Source organism: Numenius arquata, chromosome 2 (assembly GCF_964106895.1).
Source record: "Numenius arquata chromosome 2, bNumArq3.hap1.1, whole genome shotgun sequence".
NCBI classification, from domain to species: domain Eukaryota; kingdom Metazoa; phylum Chordata; class Aves; order Charadriiformes; family Scolopacidae; genus Numenius; species Numenius arquata.
Window position 1 is genome coordinate 66,210,423 of NC_133577.1, and position 20,487 is coordinate 66,230,909.

General features: G+C 47.6%; 1 protein-coding gene across 2 annotated transcripts in view; it reads right to left on the minus strand.

Moving 5' to 3' along the window:
- IQSEC3 (IQ motif and Sec7 domain ArfGEF 3) overlaps positions 1–20,487 on the minus strand; it is a 105,307-nt gene that overhangs the window by 22,680 nt on the left and 62,140 nt on the right. Inside the window, exons 3-4 of one of the 2 annotated variants that reach the window (XM_074168148.1) lie at positions 15,288–15,576; positions 7,182–8,275 (exon numbers count right to left, since the gene is read on the minus strand). In XM_074168148.1, coding sequence (XP_074024249.1) covers positions 7,182–8,275; positions 15,288–15,576 — 1,383 coding nt within the window. Of the gene's footprint in view, positions 1–7,181; positions 8,276–15,287; positions 15,577–20,487 lie in introns of those variants that run through there. The other variant, XM_074168149.1, reaches the window with a different exon arrangement.

Here is a 20,487-nt window from a genome sequence, read left to right on the forward strand (position 1 = left end):
CCTCATCAGTGACTCTCTTCTGCCATCCCTCTGCACCAGAGTCAAAGGTTCTTCTATCCCCCCTGCCGCGGCTTGGTTTGTTTAGCGTCTCTGTGAGGACATGATTAGGCTATGTGTCCCACACAGACGGCAGAGGAAATATCAGCACGTTCAGCTGCTCCAAATGCAACCCACAGAGAGCTGTTCCCAAGGACCAGGGGTGAGAGCTGGGCATGTGACCTTTTGCTTTAGGGGAGCTGGGGTTGCACCTTCTGTAGGGCAGATAAAGGCAAAAATGTGGAGAGACTTAGGAGACATTGCTGACATGGACCATAGGCAAATGAGGCTCAAGACAAAGTGGGATAACCAAAGGTGGGAACCTTTTCTGTAAAAAAAACCCAAACCATTCTCTTTTTCATACATTGTTTACTACTCAGTGCTGAGTGACACTTTCTACCTTCCTCACCTGAGCCTGATGCTGGCTGCCTGAACAGAAATCCCATACTCGGGTTTGCTCAGCTCTTCCTCCACTTCCCCCACCCTTAGCTGTGTTGTTCTTCCCTTCCCTATTGATTTGCCCCCTCAGGAAGAAATCTCTTGTGTGTGGGTGGATGAGAGCATGCACCTGGAGAATGCCTCGTCAGAGCCGGGAGAGAGCTCCGTGCAGCTCCCAGACAGAGGGCTTTTCTCCCTCGGTGGCTGTGAGTGCCTCTCTGAGAGCAGTACTGATGCTGAGTGGGCCTGGTTGTGGGAGTGATTTTCTGCTTGTTAGTGTGTCAGTGTCTGTGCCCCCATATGCAGCTCTTGGGGGGGTTGGGAGGAGGGTAGTGTGTGTCTCAACAAGCACACGTTTGTGCGTGTCTATGTCCTGTACACGCAGATTTCTCTTGCACCATACGTGTTCATCACTGCCTGCACATTTTGGCTTTCTCCTCACGTCTCCTATGAGCACACATGCTTCTATGTATCCTGGGAGTGGCTGTGAGGCTCTGTGTGGTGCCTGTCCCGCAGTACAGGCAGGAATGAGTGTGTGTGTATTGTGCAGGAGGTTTTCTTCCTGTATTTCAGCCTGCCCCACTGAAAGGTGTCTGTCATGATGCACTCTTGCTGAGGGGAATTAATGCGATGCCAGGAAGATTTCCACATTCCTTTGGTTCTCCGAGCTGCTGAGTGGGGAGAGGTAAGAGGGTAGTTTCTTCATGAAAGGATTCTGTACTCCCATCATTAACCCAAATTCAGGGACTCATTCTTCAAGGAATGAGTTTGCTCAGGCAGTTTGGTGGGGTGAGGAAAGGATAGCATGAGATCTCAGAGCACGTGAATGCATGATATGCACAGGCACAGACTGTGACACTGTCAGGTGGTGAAGGATGTGGGTGAGCAACATATGTCTAGCTTTAGGGGGATCAGCATTCAGGAGAATGGTCTGCTCCTTACAGGCGCCTCATGGGTATACAAAAAGTAGATGGGCTTGAAATAGTTCTGCTTACTCTGCAATGGAACAAAGATAATATCCTGGGCAGTGTGACCATCCCCAGGGAGAGCAGCTAGGAGAGCAAGTCAGCCCATTACATTTATGAACAGGAGAGCTGCAAGGTCTGATATTAGAAAACCCAGGCCTTCTTCAGGGAAAAACAACAGTGCATCTTCTGTATTATCACACAGATCTCCTGGTTCACCTTTGAAGAACACAGGTAAAGTTCTCTGCTGAGTGCAAAGGTCATATGGGTAGGGCTAAAGTCAAGTTAAGCAACAGAGATTCATAAAATGCATCTCCACCTGCACCCTTTGGTATTTGGCAAGGGACTGGATGGTGTTCACAGCACAAGGATGATCTCAGCTACAGTGGTGTGACTCCAAAGCCACTGGACTAAATTCAGATTCACTCCAGAGGATCTGGGAGCTGAATGTGGCCAGAAGAATGCAGCTCACACACTCGCAAGGATGTGCAGATTTCAGTAGGGATGGCGATGCAAGAGGATGTAGGATAACACAATCCAGCTGTGACAGCCCTCCTGTGCTGCCTAGACTATAACTCAAATATACATGCATACACTATTCTTTTGCTAACAGCAGCCTTTCATCAGTTTTTCCCTGAATTGGATTTGCTCCACACAAAATCCTGATAGCAATATAGCATCTCTGCCACTGAACGCCTGCAGATGTATCCCATGTACTGCAGCATGCGGCTTTTACCCAGACAACTCCAATTCCATCTCTCCTGAGCCTGGTACCTGATATTTTCTTTAGTGTTGCAGGGGTGTTAAGCATGGCCAGCAAATGCTGCGGGATTCCTCACGTCCTGCTGGCTTTCCCTCTGCCCACGCAGCCAGCTGCCCACACACACTGAGTTATTACAGCAGCACTGCATAATGAAGCACTCTCGGTTCCAGGGATTCCACCCCCTCACTGTGGAACGGGGATAGGGAAAGTGCCACAGCAGCATGGCATCAATGTGCTCCCAGGGGACTGCTCTGAGCCAGAGTGCTGCCTGCTGAAAAGGCAATGCAAGGCCGGACAGACTATGGCAGATGGTGCTAGCAACTGGAGACTTTAGACTTTTGGTCCAGGGGAACGGTTAGCAAAAAGGATGCGCACACACACATGCATGCCCTCAGCTCCACGTCCTGTGGGATGGTGCCCACATCGCAAATCATACAATAGTAAACTGGTTTCTTGCTGGAATTTGACAGGGAAACTAACAACCAAATAAGATCAGAAAGCTGAATGGCCTTCCCAGCCCCTTGGATGGGGGTGCGCTACAGAGTCACAAGGGGAGCCATGTGTCCTTTAGATCCTGCTCAGAGAATAAAACAAGGGCTTCCCTCCCCAAAGCTAACAGGTGATGGAATCATAGAATGGTTTGGGTTGGAAGGGACCTTAAAGATCATCTAGTTACAACTCCCCTGCCATGGGTAGGACACCTTCCACTAGACCAGGTTGCTCAAGGCCCATCCAACCTGACCTTGAACACCTCCAGGGATGGGGCACCCACAACTTCTCTGGGCAACCTTGTTCCAGTGCCTTACCACTGTCCTAGTGAAGAATTTTTTTTAATACCTAATCTAAATCTACCCTCTTTCAATTTAAAACAATTACCCCTTGTCCTACCACTACATGCGCTTGTAAAAAGTCCCTCTCCAGCTTTCCTGTAGGCCCCCTTTAGGTACTGAAAGGCCACAACACTGTTTCCCCAGAACCTTCCCTTCTCCAGGCTGAACAACCCCAACTCTCTCAGCCTGTCTTCATAGGAGAGGTGCTCCAGCCCTCTGATCATCATCATGGCCCTCTTCTGGACTTGCTCCAATAAGTCCATGTCCTTCTTATGTTAGGGGCCCCAGAGCTGGATGCAGGACTCCAGGTGGGGTCTCATGAGAGTGGAGCAGAGGGGCAGAATCACTTCCCTCAACCTGCTGTTAATGTTTCTTTTGGTGCAGCCCAGGGTACAGTTGGCTTTCTGGGTTGCAAGTGCAGAGTGCCTGTGCATGTTGAGCTTCTCATCAACCAACTCTCCCAAGTCCTTCTCCCCAGGGCTGCTCTCAATCTGTTCTCTGCCCAGCCTGTATTTGTGCTTGGGGTTGACTCGACCCACGTGCAGGACCTTGCACTTAGCCTTGTTGAACTTCATGAGGCTCACACAGGTCCACTTCTCAAGTTGTCAAGGTCTCTCTGGATGGCATCCCTTTCCTCCAGTGTGTCGACTGCACCACACAGCTTGATGTCATCAGCAAACTTGCTGAGGGTGCACTCTATCCCACTGTCCATGTCTCCAATAAAGATGTTTAACAGCACCAGTCCCAATACCAATCCCTGAGGAATGCCACTTGTCACTGATCCCCACTTGGATATTGAGCCGTTGACTGCAACTCTTTCAGTGTGACCATCCAGCCAATTCCTTATCCACTGAGTGATTCATCCATCAAATCCTTGTCTCTCCAATTTAGAGACAAGGATGTCATGCAGAACAGTGTGAAATGCTTTGCACAAGTCCACCTAGATGACAACTGTTGGTCTTCCCTTATCAACAAACACTGTAATGTGGTAGACACCGCATCGGTAGACAAATTTGTCAGATGCGATTTACCCTTAGTGAAGCCGTGTTGGCTGTCACCAGTCACCTCCTTTTTTCCCATGTGCGTTAGCATGGTTTCCAGGAGGATCTGCTCCATGATCTTGCCAGGCACACAAGTGAGACTGACTGGCCTGTAGATTCCTGGGTCTTCCTTTTTTCCATTTCAAAAAATGGGGGTTACGTTTCCCCTCTTCCAGTCAGCGGGAACTTCACCAGACTGCCACATCTTCTCAAACACGATGGATAATAGCTTAGCAACTTCATCTGCCAGTTCCTTCACGACCCATGGATGTCCCATCAGGTCCCATGGACTTGTGTACCTTCAGGTCCCTTAGATGATTTTGAACTTGATCTTTTTCTACAGTGAGGGGTTCTTCATTCTTCCAATCCCTATCTTTGCCTTCTGTGACTTGGGCGGTGTGGCTAGAGTACTTGCCAGTGAAAACCAAGGCAAAAAAGTCATTGAGTACCTCAGCATTCTCCATATCCTGGGTAACCAGGTCTCCCATTTCCTTCTGGGGAGGGCCCACATTTTCCCAAGTTTTCCTTTTATCACTGATGTACCTGTAAAAGCTTTTCTTGTTACCCTTGATATCCCTAGCCAGATTATTTCTCTCTGGGCTTTAGCTTTCCTAACCCGATCCCTGGCTACTCAAACAATTTCTCCGTATTCCTCTCAGGCCACCTGTCCTTGCTTCCACCCTCTGTAGGTTTCCTTTCTGTGTTTGAGTTTGCCCAGGAGCTCCTTGTTCACCCATGCAGGCCTCCTGGCATTTTAGCCTGACTTCCTCTTTGTTGGGATACAGGGATGTTGGAAGCTTGGAGGAGGTGATCCTTGAATATTAACCAGCTTTCTTGGGCCCCTCTTCCCTCCAGAGCTTTATCCCACGGTACTCTAGCAAGCTTTGGCCTCAAGAGGCCAAAATCTGTTCTCCTGAAGTCCAGGGTAGTGAGCTTGCTGTGCATCGTCGTCACTGCCTATGGATCTTGAACTCCACCATTTCATGGTCACTGCTTCCAAGGCTGCCCTTAAGCTTCACATTTCCCACCAGCCCCTCCTTGTTGGTGAGAACAAGGTCCAGCATGACACCTCGGTTCATTGGCTCCTCTGTCACCTGGAGAAGGAAGTTATCATCAATGCATTCCAGGAATCTCCTGGATTGCTTATGCCCTGCTGTGTTGTCTCTCCAACAGATATCGGGGTGGTTGAAGGTCCCATGGGTTCCAGGGCTTGTGAACGTGAGGCTGCTCCTATCTGTCTATAGAGGGCCTCATCTGCTCGATCTTCCTGGCTGGGTGGCCTGTAGCAGACCCTCACTGTAACATCACCTGTCCCTGCCCTCCCTTTAATCCTGACCCAGAAGCTCTTGGTCTGCTCCTCATCCATCGCCAGGCAGAGCTCCATGTACTCCAGATGGTCATTGACACAGAGGGTGACACCCTCTCCTCATCTCCCCTGCCTGTCCTTCCATTCTAACACTCACTGGAACACAAGGGAGTAGGGGAGGTCTGGCTAGGAAGTTGTGTTTTGGAGCTCCACATTAAGTCTTCTATCCCACAGGGACCTGCCAGATGCAGTGAACCCAGATCACTGAAGGGAGGATGGCAGAGCTGCTTCCCCAAAACAGACTTGGTACTGCTAATATGTAACATGAATGTGTGCTAGGCAGACTGGAGGGAGGAGCAGAGGGTGAGAAAATCGTTTTCACTCCTGCTTTATCTTCACATCCGTGCTCATGTCAACTGTGCAGGAACGAAAGGAAAACACATTGGGTAGAGGGACTCCTACCAAGCACGGCTGAGAATACTGAAACACTTAGTAGCAGAGATATACGAGCCCTACATCCCCCTCCAGAAGTACATCTATCCCAACACTAACATCAGAACATATATGCAGACCTGGAACTATCTCTATCGTAATCAACCCCACCTGTGTGTGGTGCCTACCTTCTCTTGTTCCAGCCTGCTTGTGTTCATCAGGCAAATCTGTGTGTGCCCAGAGCCTGACTTTGATATATACACATGGACCCACCTGTTCACAACCTGATCTTGGAGGCAGTAAAATGTTCTTTTCAGTTCTGTAAGAGTCCCAAATCTGTTTGCTCTAACATAATTTCAGTTCTAGACGTGCTCTGAGCCCAGCCCTAAAAATCTCTATTCCAGGTTCCTGCCTCTGGAGTTCACAGCCTCCATGCTGCAAATATATAAATCCTGTGCATTGCCCCTTTGTCTGTGCAAAACTTCTGCCTAGGACAATCTTTAGTCCTCACTCTCACCAATGTGTGGCAAAACATTCTTCTAGTATGGGTGCATTACATCCCCAGCATCTTTGTATGGGGACTCAAATGGAAACCAAGACAGCATAAGATGAGAGTGTGACGATGGAGCAAAACCCAGTATTTCTTATGGCTTACCTTGATGAGAAAAGTCTCACTGAAAGGCAACGAGCGAATCTAAAGCTTCTTATAGCAGCTGAGCTGCTTTCCGCCAATCCAGAATAGACTATATGTGACCCCTTCAGTTAACCTCTTCTGACAGTAATCTCTGGGCTGCTCTGCTTCTGCTTTCACACCTACAGCCTTTTCATAGGAAATCAGACTCAGATGTATGAGAGACTGAGACGACTAAACCTATTCAGGTGAAAATCTACCTGAATACCAAAAGGAAAACGACAGCCAGAGCACTCATACCGGGTTAGCCAAGCTCAGCTCTACCTCTCTTTACTTGGGAACGCCCCATGTTAAGTAACCAGGGTTGGGTTTACATCCCCAGCTATGCTTGTTCCTTTGCAACAGAGTGGAGCAGGAACACAGATCCCAGGCTCAGCTGGTGGATGCCAAATGGACAGCAACTGGGACTGAAGGTTCAGAATTCAGGAGAGCATGGGCACTACTACTGGGGCACTGGGCTTGTTCCTCTGTTGGGCAGAATATCGGGACAGCATTTGGGTGACTTTAGGGAAAAAGCTTCTGGACAGCCAATCTGTGGTCTGCATTGCATACCCATATGGTCATGCCCTTGAATATGAAAGAACTTCCCCAGAGATGGGTCTAGACCAAGACCCTGCCATCACCTATTCCTGTGAGGCATGAAATAGGCTGGGAAACAGGAAAGAGGAAGAGTCACTTACATATTAAAGAGGTTCAGCCCAATGCGGTAGAGGCGCTTCCTCATGGTGTCTGTGGAAAGCGTAGGAGACTTGCAGCTAGCTGGATTCTCGCAGTGGTACCTTGGGAGGCTGAGGATCATGGCCTGCAGTGCTTCTTTTGAGGACACCTCAGAGGCTGACTTGGCTGAAGTGGAGGTACTGCTGCTGCTCAGCTGCTCTGAGTTGTCTGCATTCTCAGACTCGGAGCCTTTGCTTTGCCCCATCTCGTTGCTAGCATCAAACTGGAGCTTCTGCACTGTCATCTGCCCAGACTCAGCACTGCTGTCTCCTGTGCCATTAGTACTGACATTCACCTCGGTGAGAGTGTGGCTGTTCTGGAGAGCTCCAGACTCAGGTGAGCTCTCTGGGGCAGCCGGTGGTTCACTGGCTTCTCCCTCCCCTTCTCCTGGGCTTTCTTCAGCCTTGGTAGCTTGAGAGAGCCCAGCCTGGCCATTGCTGCTGAGGCAGTTTGCCATGGACACCGAGGTAGACGATGAGACAGAGATGTTCTTGTTGTCAATCTGGACTGTGACATCTCGAAAAGCCATCATAAGAGTGCTGCTGCTCTTGGGTAGGGTGTCTGGCAGGAGCCCTTCCTCCTTCTCCTTGTCCTGCAGCTCAGCTTCTAAGTCTTGGTTTGGCTGCATTGAGCTGGCACTGAAGGTCTCCCTTATCTGGTATGAGCCCCCATCTTGCAGTGAGCACATGGTCTTCAGGCTCCAGGTGCTGAGGGCGTCATCAATAGACTTGGCCAGTGACTGAACTTGTTCCGTGAAGGAGTCCTCCAGCTCGGTCAGTGCTCCACTGATGGTGGCTGGCAAAGATGGGGACCTCACCAATGGGATGCCCACAAAGTTGTACCCCTCCACCAGGGCTTTCTCAGCAGAGAAGCTCTCTGAGTTCTGGACCCGGACTTTCCTCAAAGAGATGCGACGTGGCATGCGACTCTCCAGCAGTGAGTTGCGGATCTTCTCAAAGTTCTTGCTGAGCTGGTACTGCCGGAAGGCAGTCTGGATGGTGCAGGCTGCCCTGCGAGATACCAGGTGACCTCCGTATTTGTGCTCTAACATTTCGATCTGAAAGACATACAAACACAAGAGGTTATTTTTTGCTAATTGACTTCTGATGGCTTTCTGTTACATGAGTTCCTACACTGATTAGCCTGTAATGACTGTCAGAAGAACTTCTAACACTGAATTAGCTTTTTCCTGCACTGCCAGTGCCCTTGATTTCAACAGAAGGCCCACCCTTAGGGCATGGCTGGCTAAAGCATCAGTACTGTGAGCTTCCTCACAGCTGTAACATGATCATGCCTCTTCCTAGAGTGTAAGCCATACAAGCTGGAACCTGGAGGTGCCCTTCCCTTGCAGACCCACTTCTGATGGCCTTTAGGGCACACTCATCACTGCAAATACAGTGTTTCAGCAATGTGTCTTCCCGGTCAGCATCATCCCTTGTCTCAGAGTGTTACTAATGCTCCTCCCCTCCTTAGTTACCTTAGGAAATACTCTCAGGGAAAGGAGAAACCATTCAGAAAAAGGAAAGAAAAGTTAATTTTTAAATGTAGAAAATGCTGACTTGGTCATGGGTGCTAGTGAGAAATATCAGCTTCCACAGAAGTTAGTGAAGGCTAGGTTTGTTCAGTTCTTTTAAAAAACACTCTGAATCCCAAAGTGTCTTCCTTTCTGATACCGGAGTTTTTCAGGTGTCAGCCAGCAGTGAACTGAAAACTACCCAAGAGAAGAAAAACTCTCAGTTCTGAAAGGTAAAAAATTCTGATTTAAAATGTTGAGTCAAGATATTAAGAGCAAGTAGAAGGAGGACTTACTCCTTCCTGAGCTGGTAACAACAAACATACATGTAAATACACACACATACAGCTAAGTGGCATCTCAACATGCTTCAACAAAGCAAGTGTGTATGGTAATTTCTCTTCCATAGTCTAGTATTTATACTTCCCTCACTCTTCCTCTGCAGCTGGACCTTCACTAACATGTATGGGAGAATGTCAGATAACTTGATTCCAGTGAGTGACTGACAGAGGACAAGAGGGACAGCGTGAAGACAATGGTGGATGATGGGATTGAAGAAAAAAGAAGGATGAACTCAAATTGCCTTCACTGGGGTTTTGCCGGAACTATGAGCTAAACTCTGCATTGTCGGCACTTCACAGTACAGAGCGCAGGTGCAGACTGTAGCGTTTATATTTGTGTGTGCACATGTGGAAAAGCCAAAAAAAAGGCGAAGTGCAGGACTGGGGGTGCTGGTAAAATCAGTCCTGAATTAACAGCACTACATCATTCATGTGGTGAGCATGAGCTCATTAGCAGATCCAAAGGATGAGTTTAACTGACTGGATCCTTATCCCCAGACAGATACCACTTTCCCCTCACCATACCTTTCTGGCCCAGTACTCACAGGATGAAGGACTGAGCTCACAAAAGATCTGAGTTTAAGTACAAACTGTTTTTGTAGCCAAAGCGAGACTGAGGCGTGAGCCTCAGCTCGCAGTCATGTCATGCCATCTGCTTCCGTCTTCTTTTCCTTTTTTTGTAACACCATGTAAGTTGCAGATAAAACCATCAGTGAGTGATCTAGGTACAAGTGAAGCCCTGGAAAGATAGCTGTGAGATGTGTAAATCACCTCTAGCATCTTTCCAGTACTAATTCCTCTGAAAGTAGGTGAAGACGATATGACCTTGGGAGATGACAGGAAGAAAGGAACAACATGACCCCAGCCATTCTGTACCCAGCAGTGGTATCTTGGATGCTGGGTAAGTACTGAAGGATTTGCCCACTGGCACCCCATCACCCCAGGGAGCAACAGATTTAGGGATCCTGCTGCACACTGGATGAGAGGCTGCTATTTCCCGAAGGGAGCAGGAGGGAGCACATCCTTTCATATGAGCCAGCAGTGCGCGCTGGCAGCGCAGAAAGCCAACCGCATCCTGGGCTGCATCAAAAGAAGCGTGGCCAGCAGGTCACGGGAGGTGATTCTACCCCTCTACTCTGCTCTCGTGAGACCCCACCTGGAGTACTGCGTCCAGCTTTGGAGTCCTCAACACAGGAAGGACATGGACCTGTTGGAATGGGTTCAGCAGAGGGCCACTAAAATGATCAGAGGGCTGGAGCACCTTCAGGCTGAGAAAGCTGGGGTTATTCAGCCTGAAGAAGAGAACACTCTGGGGACACCTTATAACGGCCTTCCAGTACCTGAAGGGGGCCTACAGGAAGGCTGGGGAGGGACTCTTTATCAGGGAATGTAGTGACAGGACGAGGGGTAATGGTTTTAAACTGAGAGAGGGTAGATTTAGATATGATATTAGGAAAAAATTCTTCACTAGGATGGTGGTAAGGCACTGGAACAGGCTGCCCAGAGAAGTTGCGGATGCCCCATCCCTGGAGGTGTTCAAGGTCAGGTTGGATGGGGCTTTGAGCAACCTGGTCTAGTGGAAGGTGTCCCTGCCCATGGCAGGGGGGTTGGAACTCAGTGATCTTTAAGGTCGCTTCCAACTCTAACCATTCCATGATTCTATGATTCCATATTTCCCTCACTGGAAATGAAGCAGGGACTCTTTGCCTTGTGCTCAAACATAGGGTAGGCTTCAGTTTTCTGTCTGCCTTGTCCTGTCCTTGAATTCACATCTGTCCAAAGCAAACATCAAAGACCAGCATGGAGAAATAATAGCAATTTGTTTAGCAATGGAGTTGGCCACTGCAGTTACAGAGGCAGCTGGCTCAGAGTTCTGCCTACCCCTAATTTAAAAAACATTGGCCTAATACTTGCCCTGCTGCCCTCCCAGAAAAGGTCTGCAGAATTGGTGCTAAAAATCACCCACACAATGACCAGGGATCCAGGTTCATTTACCACAAGACCTCTCAGTAGGCATTTTGGATAAACAAAGTCCCTGCTTATCGCCAGAGTTTGATGTGGCAGGAAAGAGGAATACAAGCACAAGAAGAGATTCTGGGTAGCAAGCAGAAGGGTTTTGCTGGGTGTCTTTGTCCTTCTTTCCAAAATGACCATCTTAAATCCCACCATAAAACCAGCACTCCTGTCACATCTCTTCAAAGTTGGACTCACTGGAAATGGACTGAGTTATCCCTTGGCCCTTCCCCTCAGGAGGAAGGCTCAGGCAGATAAATGCAAATTAAACCAATAACCTGCACAGGCCCAACCCAGACAGTTATTACTGACAACTGACCATGAGCACTTAATATAACGGTCTGGTTAATCAAAATGTAGAGCTAATTGTGCTGGGAGGAAAAGAGGAACAAATGGGAGGGACAGACACAGCTATCTGAGGGACAGAATAATAGTAAGATGCAAAATAAGGCAGAAGCAAGAGCCTTATAATTACCCGAGGTTTCCAAGGAGGTAACAGCCGTTCTGAAAACATGACATTCATATGCTCTGATCTTATTACAGGCCAAGACAAGATGTCATTGCTGATCTGAAGTAAAAGGCCAGTTTATCTCGTGCAAGGACAGTTCCCAAAAAGGCAAACTTTAATAACTACTACGAGGAGAGATCCTTCTAAAAGTCTAAAAGAACAGTGCAGGCTGTCAGTACCTTGATAAAACATCACCAGCTTTTCTCAGCCCATTATCTCAGTCCTCCCAAAGGGCTAAGGCACTAAGAAGCAGAAGAAGATGTAAAGTGAGAGGACTCCCAACGTAGTCTGTTATCCAGTTCATACCAGGTGTGCAAGGGCGAGTTCTGCATGTGATCCACTGCCACCCATCCCTGTCCAATGCCAGGGGAGTCCTACAGTGTCTTGTGGCTGGGATAACAAGGACCAAGGACTGGTCCAAACAATGCTTGAGAAGACTGGTGAAGTCAGAAGCAGCACCCCCATGGAGAAGTGCCCTCCCCACCCTTGCTTGGTAGGAGTCGGTCTCTGTCTCTCTCCTTGATGAACCCCAGCCATTTACTGTTTACTGATGTCTCAGACATTCACATTTGCTATCAGGTCAAGCTAACTGACACTCCAGAGGAATTAAGGATTTCACACAGCTGTTGGCCTGTTTTCTTGCTCTCAAGAGGAGGAAAGGGCATCCATTAGCACCACAGCAGTCACAGGTAATGGAGATGTATGTCTGGCTTGCTGGAGGAACCTTGTCTTCCTATTTGAGAGGCGAGAAAGGCCAGACATGATTGGCCTTCTCTCACTCCTAATAAACCCTATGAATCACAAGTAATTGCCTACTTAAAGCTACTCTTCTCTGGGGAATGATCCAACAGCCGGCGCTAAAGGAAGGGAAAAGTGGTAGGGGGGTCGGGGGGATTTCAAAGAATAATTAGCTTAATACATCTCTGGACCTCAATATGAACACTCAGTCTGAGCAATTCAGGCCTTGTGGCTGAATTAGAAATGGCTGGGAAATATCCATTGCCATGAGGGATTGCACATGAAGGCAGCTTTAACAAGGTCAGCCTAAGGCAAACCATAGTGCCAGGCCTGAAAATGGCCAAACATTTGAGGTGCACACCTCATGGCTTTGCTGCCCATAGGCATAAATTCCTAAATATGCCAAGAGAGAATGGGCCTGATCTCATTCTCAGCACTGGTTTCCACCCAGGTTGCAACTGAGAATGGTGACATGCCACCACGTTAGCAAGAAAAGAATCAGGCTCAGTGACAGAATCCGAGTCACTCCAGTCAATGCATGCATTGTAAAAAATAAAAAAAAAAAAAGACACACAGAGCATACACCTTCCATATCACTCATTCTTAATGCCTCTCCCTCCCACCAACCTTTCACAATGGAAGGATATTGCATTAAGGGCCATGGGACTTTTATGGGACTTTTTCCTTCATACATGGGACATCTGCCACCCTTCAGCACAGTAGAAGAATACATACAACTGAAAGCACACTCCTCTCTTCTGTGATCCCCTCCATTTTCCCAATATACAGTACAGCCTCAGCGTAGGGGAACTTCAGCACTTGAGGTTCCTTTCCAGCCTTCCAGCATAGTGTACATGTGCTTTGCACACTGTCAGCATGCTCTGTTTCATGGGATAGAGAGCAAAGAGAGCCATGACAGCACTCACCAACCCTCCAGTATGATGCTGAGGGCAATGACTGGTAGACAACCTGCAACTCTAAGCCCTGCAGAGGAGGCTGTGTGCTACCCTCCTTCCTTACTCAGTCCTCTCCTGAAAGCTAAATGTGACTTCAACTGCACTGTGAGGCTAAAGATGTCCTCTTCCACCTGTTTTTCTTACTGTAAGTTCTATTAATGTATTACAATTTGTGCTATGACTAGGGAACTACCGGGCCAGTGCTGTGAGGGTCCTATCACCCTTATTCCTATTCAAGAAAACTACCTGACCGTAAGCTGACAGGAATATCAACGAAAACACATATTAGAGTGCAAGACTGGAAGAATTAATAATCTCCACTCACTGAAAATCACCCTTCCAGAGCTGGAGCCAATCCACTGAGGGCATCCATCAGGCTGGAGGAGCACACATACCGTAAAGCCCCCTTTTCTGTGAGAAAAGTGGTTTCCCCTTTGAGATAGTCTAGGTCCCTGCAAGGTCAATACTGCAAGGCACCAGAATTTAATGAACGAGAAGCTAACATGTGTCTCTGTCTCACATGCAGCCGGGGCAGGTCTGGCCTCTGCTGCAAGAACAGTGATAGGACAACATGACCTTAAAGCTAAAATAACACAGGACAGACACTCCCCAGGACAGATCGGAGCTGCTCTAGGACATTGAGGAGGCTAAGCCCATATATAGCAGCCCAGATCTGGCCCACCCTGAGGATATGTCACATTAGTTTGTGAAGCCAGTTAATTAGTCTCTCTTATTTCTTTTCCTGGTGTGAAGCAGGAATTCTGTCTGAGTTGAGTATGCAGTATTTTGAGAAAGACAGAGCTAAAGAACCAAGGTCTCTTTTCTGCTCAGGAATTTATTGGGCCATTGATCTGATATTTATGTTTAAGGACATCAGCTATGCCTTGAGGGAAGTGGCAGAGAGATGTCCCAGGAGCAGCAGCTTCTTCTATATAAACCTCATTAGCTGAGACCCTTCATCTGCAATAGTACGGCTCCCACTGAATTCTCCCACTGAACGTAATCTGGGCACTGTCACTAGCGCTTGCTTCTCCTCCTCATCTCACATACTGCAGGGCCTGGATATCAAACAGCCTCTGGATGAGATGCCATCCCTGGGAAAAGTCAGAAACGATTCTTTAGGTTTTGTTTGGCACAACAGCTTTCCTGGGCTGTAATCTGCAGAGACGCGGCGGGGAGGGGAATGGAAGAAGGGACACGTTTCATTGCTTTTGAGTAAGGAGGCCAGCTGCTATTAGCCCTGGTCCCACTGTCCCCTGCTGTGATCCCATCAGGAGATATAGCTAGAGATGGGTAGACTTGTGCTCTGGAGCTAGGCTGTAGCCTCAGGCACAGGAGGCAAGGCTTGCAACTTCAAGAACTGAATCATTTTCTCTCAGCCTGTTAAACCTGCCTGTGTCTTCAGCATCCATCGTTAGATTGAAGGCAGGGGTGGTAGCAATACAAAAATATCATGCTAGACACTGTGCAGGACACTCATTGAATAAACCCCACTTCTCATGAAAACACATACTTTGAAGATGCTAATGTGGTAGCACACTGGGGACTTGCCCAGTGTGATCCAAGAGGACAAGATGGCTCTTGGAGACCATCCCATGATGGAGGTCTTTTGGGACAGTCAGTTGCTGGGAGCCTTACAAGCACTGTACGCTTGTGAGCAAGGCAGTATCTCTGGATGCTGTAGCTCTTGGCTGCCTGCAACCTGTTTCTAAGCCTACAGTCACAACTGGGTACCTGGGTCCGTTTTGGACCACAGAACCCAGGCAATGAGGAGCAGAGCCCAGCAGGTTTGGGTGAAAGGGTGTCACAGTCAGAGGCGGGGGAAGCTGCTTCCTCCATCAGCCCCATGTAGCCAAAGGGCCAGGCCTGTTCAGGCAGGGCAAAAGCTCAAGGTGAACAAAAGGCTAAAGTATTTGCTGAAAGACATCCCACCACAGTGCGAGTGCGGTCCCACCCACCCCGTCCCCTTCTCCCACAGCCTGAGGAGGAAGTCTCTGTACCTGTTTATTCTTTAGGTCAAGGGAGAGCTCATAATCGGAGGCAGCTGCATGGGAACACGAGGCCGTCCCTTTGCTGCGCTGCACTCTCACTGGGGAGCCCGTGTGGTGGAGGCTCGCCTTCTGCACCAGAGGGGAACACCCCGCTGCCTGCTCTTCTTGGAGCTCCGCATGCTGGGCTTTTAGCGTCAGGGTGTCGGACCTGCCTTCCTGGCCACTCTGTCTGCCGGCCTCCTTCGGATCCTCCGTTTCACACCCGGCTTTCTTGCTTGTGGAACCGCTGGGATCGTCACTGTGAACAAAATGCAATGTTTTGCTTTTTTTATTTGTTTTTATTATATTTTATTTATGATTATGTTTCTTGTTGTTTGCTATACTCATTCACTGAGCTGCATTTTAAATGTTTAGAGAGCCTGGGCTGTGAGGAGTCTCTCACAGTGATGGATCAGGACTTCAGGTTGGTGCAGCCAACGCTCTGATACCTCCTGAGAGCAGGCACCTCTGCCGCACACACTGTATAAACCAGTCCTGTGACTCCTAGAGCTGCCTGGCTGTCTCTGCTCAAGGTGCTGTAGTTGGAGGTGAGGGGCCAAGGAGGGTGTCATGGCTTACAGACAACTCTCCTGCTCCTTGGAGTAGCTGGCAGCTGGCAGTCACCCCTGTGCCCTTGCTGCCTATTGCTCAGCATCCCCCTGTGCATCCCAGAGTCCCATCTGGCATGGAGCCTGGATCCCAGGGTTCAGTTTTCCCCTGCCTAAAGGCATGTGGGAAATGATGCAGGGGCAGCTGAATGTTGCAGAGTTTCCAGAGAAACTCTTGGAGACCCGAGAGTATAAAGATGCAACAGAGCCAGCCAGCCCTGAGACCCTGACTCTTTAAAGCATGTCTGCAATACAGCTGTAGCAGACTGCAGAACTTCCATGAAAGAAGCCGTTTCTTTCTGACCCACAGATTGCTGTGCCACTGAGATCTTGCGGAGAAAGGAAAACACCCCTTTCTCTCACCAGCCACAGCAGTAAGTGTGTGAAACCAGGGCCTGGCAACAGTGCACTCTAAGAGAGCTGACACCTAGCTAGACCGGATGGGATTAGCGCGTGTCTGATGCCTTGAAGTGCTGAGGAAGTCTGTCATTAACCTCTCTTGCTGAATATTTTCAAGAATCATCCAATTTCAAACAAGATTTTGGTATTCTGGGGGACTGTTTGAACCATGAGAGTATCTGTTTGTTGTTACATTAGCCTCCTTCCAGTGCCTACAGAGGAATAATTTATGATTTCCAAGAGTGTGCAGGCCAGTCCACATGGACTTTGGCTTCTACTGTACCATGTATATCAGATACAGCTCCACTGATTTCCAGAGGATGAGTATTTAGCTGAGAGCAACATCTAGTTTGAAAATAATTACCACAGAACCAATGCGTTTAATTCCATTGAAACCAAGGATGTGTACCGCCTCCCATATTTAAACACTATTAAATTATTTAATTCACTTCTGAATCATATTTCTTTCTCTTGGATTTGCTCCACATACGACCAGTTCTGCTGTCATCTAGATAACAAATCATTTTATGATTGGTGTTGATGTCAGAGCAAAATCAGGGAAATTAGATATGATTTTCTGTAGTGCCCAAATTACTCAGAGGCATTTAAGTCTCATTTTCAAAAGTGCTTTAAGCACTTAAGAGCCCAAATCTTCTAACTGTAAATAGACTTTGCCTCCTAAGCCTCGGAACACTTTCGCATACTTACTAGTACTTTAAAATGAAGTTTATTCTCTCCAATGGCAGCTCTTCTGTTCAGTAGATTTAACAATCAAATTTAGAAATATTCCCACAGTTTCTACAAAAGGTCCAAATCTGATGAGCCAGAGATGGTACCACAACTTCAGAATTAAGAAAAACAAAGGATTTAAAGGTAGAAAGTTTCTCCTTTTATACACATGCATGTAGTCACCAGTTAGACTGAAAAAATAGATTCACAGAAGAAACTAGACTCTTACATAAAGGCTATATAATCAACTTTTCCAAAGCACATTAAAATGACATATCTGCATACTCATCAATCAGCTAACACCACCACTAAAATGAGGCATAAAACTGTCCTTTTAGGTTGTGCACCTTACAAAACCTTTCCTTGTTCTATTCTTGATACTATGCAATGGAACACTTTTTTTTTCTACACCTAAATACGTACATGTAAAGTATGTACTCATTTTTAACTCTTTCTATTCTACGTCCATCCACATTGCAAGAAACATTAACAAAAGTCTTTTCTCTTACAGCTCTCACTGAAACGTTTTTATTGGCAGCCTCTGTTTTATCCATTCTCATTTTAAGCAGCAGAGCAGTGATTTTTATCCTCAGCTCAAGGGATAATCAAGTGAACATAAAGTTGATCATGTTTTCATTGAAGTGTGTGCCAAAAGCCTAACAAGTATTTCAGTGGGAACCGGACTGTACCCTACAAAGCAATTTCAGCTAGACTCATAAGCTCTGATTCAGCAAGCCACATATCCCAAATTGCTCTGCTGAGTCAAGGCCACAGTGCACAGTGTGTTACGCAGACTTTCTTTAGGGCAGTTCAGGGCCTGAGGCAGCAGACTAGAGAGATAGTTGACTTCCCCTGGAGCATGAACGGACTCTAAATGCCAGCAAATATTCCCTGACGTGATGGTCCTCTAAACACTTGCACATATGCTTAACTCTATTTTTCTGAGGGCCTCCGCTGAATGCTCATGGTAGAACGTGAAGTGTGTGCATAAGAGTTTGCAGCATTCGGGCCCATTGCTCTGCAAGGCTGTACATCACCTCTAGTATATGCTACCTATTTGGTTTTCTGTCGCATACAGTTTAGACTCTGAGTGAGTAACATTCATAGTGACAGGATACCCTGCATGCACTGCTAATACAGGACTAAAAACCAGCAGGCTTTGTAGAATCACAGAATAACCTAGGCTGGGAGGGAAGGCTGGAGGTCTGTATTCCAACTCCCTGCTCAAAGCAGGACCATTTTCAAAGACAGATAGGTTGACCTGGGCTTTCTCCAGTCAACTCTTGGATGCCTCCAGACATGAAGACTCCCCAGGCTCTCTGGAAAGCCTTGTCAGGGCCCTTAGTGCACTAATAGACCTTAATGGTCTGACCCGCCTCACCGGGGGCCCCCACAAATATCCCCTGCACAGTTGTCCCTTTTCAGCCCATCCCAGGGCCATCAGTGCCTCCCCCAGCAACGCTGTAAGAGTGCTGGTCTCCAGCTTCGCCGCAGCCTTCCCCTTTCCACGGTCAGGGACCCACTTGATCTGGACTCTGACCTGCAGACTGACTCCCCAGCTTGACCTTGGACCTGCCTCATCACCATGGACATACCCATTGATCACCAGGCTCTGTCTGACTCTCGCTGGACCTGATTCTTACCCTGGACAATGAGGCAGAGGGCTTTGGACCAACCCAAAATGCTCAGAGCTGAGCATTTTGGTTAAATGCCTTTCACCTCATTAGGCATTTAGGACATTCCTCAAGACACAGGAAGGCCCTAAGACTGCAAGCACTAAGTGCACACATTCAGTCACAGTTGTGTGAGAAGCACCACCAAGCTCAGTGCTCCCGCTCACAGTGCATAACTGAAGCCCCTAAAGACACTGTGCTAGGCTAAGGATGTAAGCTAACCTCACGTACACATATAACTTTGCCTTCCTCCTCCATGCATGCTCTCAGCCTAGTGAATACACCCATACAGAATGTATTGTGCTTATGCGTGGAATTTTCTGAGGGTCAAAACTCGGTCAAATCAAAATCAGATTCCACTGAAGCACTCAAAGGCATTTTTCAGCGAGACGTTTTTATGCTAAATATAAACTTTTTAACCCCCTGCTGTTTTGGCTGCTGTGCTGTTCAGAAAGCAATAGCAAATAGTCTTGCTGAAGTGGGAATAGTTTCTACATGTTCCTTTTGTGAAAAAATAAAATAAAATAAAAATGGCTGAACTACTTTTACTTAGTGGGGAAAAAAAATCTCCCCCTCAAAAAAAGACAAACCTACTTCACCTTTGAGGAAGAGACCAAACCTGGCAAATTTCAGTTTCAGCTGGTAAACTTCAGTGACTTATAAGCAATGGAAAAAAGGGGTAAAGACAGAGCTTGCTTAGCAGCCTGAATGTTAGCATTACAGCCCAATGGTTCCACTTACCATCCTGTACTTCTCCTGGGTTTACTCCCACCTTGAACCTGTTTTGAGGAAGTGTTGTGAAGAGGCCTATTCTCTGTTGTCCAGTAGCAGCAATGGATGAAGCCCTCATATGAGTGACAAAACACGCTGCTAAAGATTGATACTGATGCTGCAGTGAAATATAAGCTAAAATCTTAACAATCCTGATGGGTTTTTTTCCCTCTGTCCTGAGTGACACAGTTGATTTGCATTGGTGGAGCACAATTTTTGTTAGTAAGTCAAGGCTCAGTAACTATTGTAATCATAGTAACAAAAAACCCCAACAGTAAGAAAAGTAAGTAGGGCAAGGATAGACATCACGGCATGGAAGATATCTGGGAAAAATTGTTATTAAGTATATTATGGGGATCCACCTACTTTCCATTGGCCAGTGAGCAATCAACCTCCCTGGCTCCAACCAACCTGGAGCGGGTCCAGAGAAGGGCAACGAAGCTGGTGAGGGGTCTGGAGCACAAGTCTTACGAGGAGAGGCTGAGGGAGCTGGGGTTGTTCAGTCTGGGGAAGAGGAGACTGAGGGGAGACCTTATTGTTCTGTACAAGTACCTGAAAGGAGGCTGTAGAGAGACGGGGGTCGGTCTCTTCTCCCAAGTCACAGATGATAGGACAAGGGGTAATGGCTTCAAGTTGCGCCAGGGGAAGTTCAGGTTGGATATTAGGAAACATTTCTTTACTGAAAGGGTTATCAGGCATTGGAATGGGCTGCCCAGGGAGGTGGTGGAGTCACCATCCCTGGGAGGTATTTAAGAAACGTGTAGACATGGTTCTTCAGGGCATGCTCTAGTGTCCAAGATTACTGGTTTGTGGTGGGGTGCTGTGTGGGTGGGTGATGGTTTTTGGTTTGGTTGTTGTTGTTGTGTGTTCAGGTGGTGGGTGGTGGTTTTGTTTGTGGTGGTTTTTTTTTTTGGTTTTTTTTTTTTTTACTGTTGGTTGGACTCGATGATCTCTGAGGTCCCTTCCAACCACTACGATTCTGATTCTGAT